Source organism: Euprymna scolopes, chromosome 44 (assembly GCF_053919585.1).
Source record: "Euprymna scolopes isolate OS-2025 chromosome 44, ASM5391958v1, whole genome shotgun sequence".
Taxonomy (NCBI): Eukaryota; Metazoa; Mollusca; class Cephalopoda; order Sepiida; family Sepiolidae; genus Euprymna; species Euprymna scolopes.
The window spans coordinates 54998358-55007105 of record NC_136525.1 but is presented as its reverse complement, the minus strand read 5'-3'; the positions used below and the strand labels follow the sequence as shown (position 1 = coordinate 55007105).

The 8748-nt window shown below is 36.2% G+C and overlaps 1 protein-coding gene across 1 annotated transcript in view; it reads right to left on the bottom strand.

Annotated features, from left to right (window-relative positions):
• Positions 1-295: 295 nt before the first annotated feature.
• LOC145268850 (partitioning defective protein 6-like) overlaps positions 296-8748 on the bottom strand; it is a 109345-nt gene continuing 100892 nt past the window's right edge. The window contains exons 2-3 of the mRNA XM_080124525.1: positions 2677-2902; positions 296-1295 (exon numbers count right to left, since the gene is read on the bottom strand). Of these exons, the coding sequence (XP_079980651.1) occupies positions 643-1295; positions 2677-2902 (879 nt within the window). The 3' untranslated portion in view covers positions 296-642. The remainder of the gene's footprint in view (positions 1296-2676; positions 2903-8748) is intronic.

Below are 8748 nucleotides of genomic sequence, written 5' to 3'. Positions count from 1 at the left end.
ATTTAAAAAAAAAAAAAAAAAAAAAAAACGATGAAAAAATATGGGGAGGAGAAAAGTTGGAACTTGTTGGAAAAAAAAAAAAAAAAAAAAATTAAGGGTGGAGAAAGGAGCCCCTTCCCCTGCTCCCTATCCATAACACTCTGGTGCTTATTTAGAATTAAACCTATTTTTAAAAAACTCAATTTAAAAAAGAAAAAAAATTATGATGTACATGCATACCTATCATGGAACATAAGTCATATTCCAAAATTCAGATAAATTCATCAAGTAGTTTTTATTTTATATAGAAAAGCATTTTATAAAGATTTTTAGCAACTTTAACTAGAAATTGTATCCATTATAAGGCTGATTTTGATCTTAATAGTTCGAATTGAGTTGTCTTCCCTTATTTATTAAACATGGCGGATCGAAACAATGTCTTGGATCTTGAAACATGTCACAAGATTTGATTTTCTTTGTTAAAAAAAAAAAAAAAAAACAAACAAAAAAAACTACTTGATCAATTTAGATGATTTTTGGAATATGACATCTTCATTCCTTGAGGAGTATGTACATCATAAAGTTTGTCTTTTTTTTAAAAGATTCTTCTGCATTTTTGTTTTTCCAATTTTCGGTTGAATACTAAACAAGCACCATTACTTTTTACAAGACAACGACTGCACTGTCCTTATCCTCTTTCATAACGTGATCGTGAATTTCATCTTCGTCATCCGGTTCTGTGATGTCGCTATCCAACGACTTGGTCGCTTGGTGAGAGTTCTGAGAAGTATTAGACATCTGCGAGTATCGTCCGTAACCCCCTCGCTGCGGGGCTAATGTTAGTCTTTGATTAACGGGTTTGACAGTAATTATAAGATTTGCGCTGTTTGCGACCATCATGTCTGTCACCTGATCAAGCGTTTTACCAGTGACTTCGATACCGTTAACCTCTAGTACCTCATCGTTAACGGCCAACAAACCAGTGCTCTCAGCCAACCCACCGGGGACCAACCGCGAAATAAAAATACCCGGAACTTTTTCAACACCGCTTGGAGTAACTCGGAAACTCGTGCCGTCTCGAATGTAAAATCCCAGGGGTTTGTCGGAACCATTTTTCATAAGTTTTACACGTCTGTGAGTTTCAGGAACAATGTCGACGTCGATGATGGCAGACACGCGTCGGAATTCTTCTGGCATGCTGATTCGCAATCGGGGTTTCGGTGAAGACTCGGCGCTGCTTTTTATAAGTTTGCTTATAGGGTTGCGTCGTTTCACGGGTCCGTTGCCATAGCCATTCATCTCACCATAGCTTTCACCTGAAAAAAAAAAAAAAAATAAATAAATAAAGTTAGGTTTCTGAATTTTGGAGATGTATCCATTCTCAATATTTTCCTAGCCTGAATAAGTATTTTCATAAAGAAACTACTGCAGAATAAAACTTATTCCTGTCAATAACATAGAAAGAAGAAACAAAACCCAAAAACAAAAAAACAAGTGAAGCATGCATGGTTCCCCCGTCAGTGCACAGTGAATGAGGCATAAAAATGACTAAGCTCAGCATTTGCCCCCACCCCCCTCACCATTTTGCCCCAAAAGTCTCTACATGATTTTAAGGTTGTTACCAACACTTCTGGGCAGTGGCGGGCACTGGCCAGCAAATCGTTTGTCTTCAATTGTTGAGCACCATCTTTTTAAGTTGGCTACTGTAACTTCATAGCACTGGTCACCGATGCAGGGCGCTGTCGAGCGATGTTTCAATTGCTTAGTACTGTACAAATGTAATTCAAAATGCAAAAACTTGCAATGTATAAGGTGACAAGAGTTAATTTATTTTTATATACAACTAGCTTGGATGCCCGGCGTTGCCCGAGTGTTTGGAAGTGTGTGTTGAGCAAACAAAAAAAAAAAGTGGTAGTCGGTAGGCAGGCTCGAACCCGTACCACGGAGGAAAAGAATTTGAAAAAGAAAAAAAAAAAGTGACGTCTTCGTTGTTGCATTCATCGCCAAACCAGAAGCGACGAATGTTTAAATTAATGCTAGACAATCGAAAAGAGGGGATGACTTTCGAAAATATCGGCGAAAAAAAGCGACCCCCTCCCTGTAGAAAAGTGCCAAGTTGAGGGTGAAGGAATTAATGTTTTTAGCTAATTTTTTTAATATTTGTCGTCTGAAGGGTCGAACTTCAAAATGATACCGATCTCATGAAAATTTGTCGCCCCTGTCAAAAGTTTTTACAAGACATACAAACATATATACATACATTTAAACAGACAGGTAAGATTTATATTATAGACTAGCGAGGGGTACCCGGCGTTGCCCGGGTGTTTGGAGGTGTGTGTGGTTTTGGTAAGATTTATATTATAGATGGAACCTCTAGACACAAAATTAATTGGTTCTGACTTGGTTTTTGTATTTTGAAAAGCATTTTACACGTAAATCACCTAAGCTTCTCTACGAAAACACCCATGAAATATTTATAATAAGGATAAATTTAATATGGGCTAAATAAACATGAAACAAAATACGCATTTATTTTGTTGAAGTGCAGCTGAAAGCGTAGAAAGAATCTGGAAAAAACTCTCGTAAAATTTAGCAATTCTGAATCGTACGTTACCCGATTCTGACTATGATGAGAGAAAAGAGGAGAGAGACATCACAACAGATTGAGCCAACTAAGATAACAATTGGATACGTTACCTTTCCTTTGCACTTGCAGCCGTAAGAGTGGCCGTGCGGTGGAGACGGCTTTTAAGAAATTTTCATTGTTATTTATCGGAAGGAGGTCGCCATGCGTCGGATCTGTGTACGTGATGACGAACGGAATGCTTTGAAGGTGATGGAGTGTCTCGACCATATTGTTGAAATTAACGAATTCGGCATTTTCACTTTTTGGGATGGAAAAACGACGGAATTCGGCATCAAACTGAAGAGGAAAGGAAAAAGATTAAAATCAAATTAAAAAAAAAAAAAAATAGTATTAAAAAAAAATAAAAAAAAAAAATAGTATTAAAAAAAAAAAAAAAACTTATAATTTACAAATGTAAAACATTTTTTTTTTCCCTAACTTTTTATGTTTAACTCCTCTAATTTTACTTTTTGGGATGGAAAAATGATGGAATTCGGCATCAAACTAAAGAGGAAAGGAAAAAGATTAAAAGCAAATTAAAAAAAAAAAAAAGAGCAGGTATCAATCATGCGGTTACGGTTAACTGTATGATTGATACCTTTTTTTGTAAACATTTACTGTTAAAAAAATAGTATGAAAAAAAACAAAAAACGTTTATAATTTAAAAATGTAAAACATTTTTTTTTAATATTCTGCATGAAAACAAGCATGACGACCAGTCAAAACAGTACGGAATACATTTGGCTAATAAAAGTCTTAACATCATTGCCCTTTGATTAAATGAAAAATCCTTTATATAATGGGGTCGTAACTCGTTGAAAAAATATTGAAAAAATATTAAAAAAAAAAAAAAAAAAAAAATAGATAAAAAATACAAGTGTTTTTTTTGTTTGTGTGTGTGTGTGTTTTTTCACCCCAATTGGACACTAAGCTACCAGATTATAAAAATAATTGAAGAAAAAAAAAAAAGTCAACACTTAAATATTTGGAAGGGGGGCTTAGTTTCACATACAACAGTCTAGTAAATTGATTTCCCATTTTCAGAACTGGATAATAAAAGTCTTAACATCATTGCCCTTTGATTAAATGAAAAATCCTTTATATAATGGGGTCGTAACTCGTTGAAAAAATATTGAAAAAAAAAAAAAAAAATACAAGGGAGCGTGCATTGTACAGATCCAGCCTAATTTTTTTTGTGTATGTGTGTGTGTGTGTGTGTGTGTATGTGTGTGTGTGTGTATGTGTGTGTGTATGTGTGTGTGTATGTGTGTGTGTATGTGTGTGTGTGTGTGTGTGTGTTCCCCCCCCCCACTATTTTTGCAAATTATTGGACACCAGATTATAAAAAATAATTGAAAAAGAAAAAAAGTTAAATATTTGGGAGGGGGTTTAGTTTCACATACAACAGTCTAGTAAATTGACTTCCCATTTTCAGAATTGATTTACAGCCCAGATTTGACGTTGACTCCACCATTATTTTTAATTTGTTTTCTTGTTTTTTACGACTTTTCACTTCGAGAAAAGTTCGGCCGACCCCTCCTGTCATTTTTTATTTATTTATTTACGACTTTTTAAAAAGTATTTTTGCATTTAACAACCCGTGCTATTTTTTTTTAAACAGTACTTCAGTCCTCATGTTCCATAAGCGATGTTAGTGACAAAGAGGAAAGAATTGCTGTTTTCTAGGTCAGACTCTATTTCATCTAACACTGGCAATTTCAATTTTGGTGCTTGTATCACCAAGTGAAAGATTGTTTCAGCAATCTGCCCCACTATTTAATAAATACGAACTTTTAATCAAATAATTTATAATTACTAGCATGGGTGCCCGGGTGTGAGGTGTATGCTGAGAAAAAAAAAAAAAAAAAAAAAAGGTCAATTCTTTTAACTTTGACCCCTATTATGACCCCTTAACATTTATTGTTCAAGGCTCTAATCAAGTTATTAAGTTAGATCCATGTCCAAGGAACCTATATCTAAAATTTCAAGTGTTTAGACACAAAATTGGCGGAGGAGTTTGGTAGAGTTCTCAAAGGTCAAATCGTTGAATTTTGACCTCTTAACAGCCAAATTTCTGTCCGAAAACGAATTAGAAAGATTTTCCCAAATCTCAGTACACTGTATATCAAATTTCGAGTCTGTAGACTTAAAATTGACAGAGTTATTACATAGGGAAATGTAGACATACAGACACGTTCACTTTTATAGATATATAGATAGATTTGTTTAACAAAAATATATACGTATACATAAATATATATGGAAACAATTTTGTGTTTACTATAAACTTTTTTCGCAAATATTATGCAAGTAATCCAAGTTACAAAATTCCCACTGTTTACTATGCTAAAATCACAATGACTAATGTATACCTATTAACCCTTATCCTTGAGTGGCCTCTGGGCCTTGATAAGTGGTGACACCCATGTAAAAAAAAAAAAAAAAAAAGTATAAATCACGTAGAATATCTGCATGAATATAATTACACATAATAGTTAACTAAAGATGATTTATCCCATTAAAAAACCGAAGCAACTAATAGGGAATTAATTAAAATGAATGTTTAAAAGAATATGCAAATTAGCTAGATCGTTTGGTAGTGAATGTACTTCCACAAGCCATATATAAGAAAATTGTATTTTCTTTGTAAATAAATAGAAAAGATGGTTTTTAATATGAATATCAATACACACAAAAGAAAAACGAATTTATAGGAGTATAGATAGATACAACTCAAATGATCTTGTAACAGGTGTTATAACCCAACATCCGGTTTACAACTTCCGGTTGTGCATGCGTACATAAGCATAAACCCATAACAGCATAAACAAATAAACACAAATCGCTACTTTTGAAAAATTTGACCTGCGCACTGAAATATTAACGCTATTATTTAGAAATTATTTTCTTCTACACTACCTACTGGATAGAAGCCCCAAGTAATAAATAACCCCGAAAATGCTTCTTTTTTTTTAAATTGCATAACAAATAAATAATCAATGCTACAATAAAACGTATTGTTTTACTGTGTACGTTTTCAGCATCCCAATTGTTTTTTTTTCACGTTTAAATTAAAAGATATCAAAATTTAAATTTAAATTTAAATATTATGGTATCTGTTCAGTGCACATTTACCTATAAGTATGACAAACCACTTATAATTCAATGGCTGTAAGTTTTTTTTTTTTCAAAAATAATCAATTATAATAAACAGAACGACTCATAGAAATCTATCTATATTCTTTTTTCATTTTAATATACTTTCATAGAAATGTTTCTGTTATGTTAAAAATAACTATTTTCTTTACGTCACAAGTGTCACGCTCATACATTAATTCCATAGGTAATATAACATACTGACCCAACGAGTCACGGGTAGTCTAGTATATAGATAAAACTTTATTTGCAGTCAGAGGGTCTATCGATAGAGTTATTGGGTCTGTTATCCAGATTGCTTTCTTGGTACAATCTTAATCCAAGATATAAAAGTACTAACTCATTTTAATTAAAGAAAAAAAAAGGAAAAAAAAAGGAAAAAAAGAAAAAGAAAAAAAAACACAAAAAAAAAACAAACAAAGTGATAGTCCACCTCTCCACCACCACTACCACCATCATGATTATCAAATCCTGTCAGATCGTCTTCCATTTAGGAATGTGATATCTAGGCCAGCTTAAAGCCAATTAATACGCTAAGGACACATTGAAACAAAAAAGGTGTCACCTTCCTACCAACACCAGTCATCCCTTTTTCTCCTGATAAAACAATTCATTGTTATTTTATTCACCGTCTTTCCAGAAGGTTTGACACAAGGTCAAGCGTGGATTTCATGTGTGTTGAATTTCGAACAGAACCCTTTCTTTACTTCACAAGGAGTAGTATGGATTTGTTCTGTCAGCCATGACTGGACAGAAGCCTTAAGTAATTTGCAACCCCCATCAAGTAAATAAAGAGTTCCACTCGAAATTTCGTCCAAATGCCCCCCCCTCGTCCCCCTCCCCGAGTTTCGACAAGATACACCTTAAGAAGGTCGGAGGTTAAATGGAGCGAAACGTTGCGAAAATCACACTCAAGATGAGAATAGTAGTGCAACGAATTGTACAGCATCTTCGATCTCGCACGTTGAACATTTTGTCACTTTCAGACATGATAGAAGGCTCTTATCGCTCTTGGGATTTGTACAAAACTGGCCAACTAGTAAATGGTCTAAAAAAAAAAAAAAAACGATTTTCATCAAACGGAAATGGAATCATGTCTTTCCTCTGGCGAGTTGGCTGAATTCATCTTCCTCCAACAGAAAAAAAAAAAAAAAAAAAAAAAAAATTAGACACCAAGGTTGAAAAGTAGGATTGAAGAGTCAACATCCTTGAGGACAAACACTCTGGCCTGCAAAAGAATGCCTGGGCAGACCCGTCAGCATTCCCCAGTGGGGGCATATTCTCAGCAATGGCAACATGTGCAGCTTCTGCGACACAAAAGTAGATGGTCTGTCTTCTTTATTATATTTTTATTCGTGGAGAATTTCCACTGTCCGGACCACTGGGCAGGTTGCACAAGCACTGGCATTAGACAACCCCCTTCGTGGTGTGAGGCGCTTCCCGGATCCAGTGCCGCACTACCAGCACACAGAGGTCGTTTTGTGTGCTAAGATCGGCCACAGAAGAGGGTGCCCTGTCAGTGACATTCGACTAAAGCAGCAGGCGGAAGGGATAAACAAAACCGGAAACAGGTCATGGGTGAGGTTAGGGGACTACGTACCTCGCATGTATGTGCCATAACATTTCAGGGATCCTATCATCACTAGGAACGAGAGATCACCCAGATCCCTCGGAGAAAGCCCCAAAGAAATGAGGTCGACACTATTTATTGGGTGGAGCCGGCCCTGGTATGTGAACACTACAGAGGTATGCCTCACCGAGAAAGAGACTCCACGGGCCAGCACCTGGGAACGAAGGACATCGTTAAACACAGGGAAGTTGTACTTTTCGATCTTCCCACAATGTTCTGCGGCATAGCCGTCATCGCCAACAACGGTCACATTAAGTACAACAGCCATACAGGGGGTGGGGAGGGGTCTGCACAACGAGGTCTGGCCTAAGGAAGCCCTCACACATCGGGACCCTAGGCTCTTAATGAACCGTTAGGTCTTTCTTGCGTATGAACTTGGCCAGGAGATCTGTCACTCGGTTGTGTCACGCACATCTAGCGTCGTGGGTCGTGGCACATCGCGTCACAATATGGCCAAGACTCTCCGCTTGACCGCACTGTCCCCGGCACCTCAGGTCGTCGTCAGATCGTCCGCCCCTCGCCCGCCTCGATTTCGTGCTCAAAAGCTTGCACCGTAAGTTGGTACATCATATCCTGACATCCAGCTGTAAAGTTCTGCTGGGGGACGGCTACTATACAATGCGACACAAGGACAATCCGTAAAAAGTTGAATATCAAATGTAGCAGCAAGTCCTGGGAGCAGATATCTGAAAAAAACAGTTGGAAATAAGTCATGCACCATCCATGATGACTATGCGATTCGCACACATGCCGAGAAAATGGAGCCATAAAATCTGACATGGTGATATGGGACAAGAAGGAGAAAGAAGCAACCTTAGTAGAAGTCAGTGTCAGTTATAACATAAAAGAAAAGAAATTGGAATTTTAGGAAGATCTTTATCATTCCAGTAATTATAGGAGCAACCAGACTCATGAAAAAGAATTTCAAAAACTACTTGACAAATATACCCAACAAATCAAGTGCAAGAGAGAAAGAAATAATTGCACTTAATGGGACGATTAGAATGCCTGGCACCAGTAAGATGCCCATCGCCAAGTAGAAAAAAAAATACTAGTCTATGAGAACGACAAATGTGTATATCTATTATATTTATAAAAGTGAACGTGTCTGTGTGTGTACATTTCCCTACAAAATAACTGTCAATTTTTAGTCTACAGACTCGAAATTTGATATACAGGCTACTGAGATTTGGGAAAATCTAATTCGTTTTCGGCCAGAAATTTGGCTGTTAAGAGGTCAAAATTCAACGATTTGACCTTTAAGAACTCTACAAAACTCCTCCAACAATTTTGGGTCTAAACACTTGAAATTTTAGATATAGGTTCCTTGGACATGGATGTAACTTAATAACTTGAT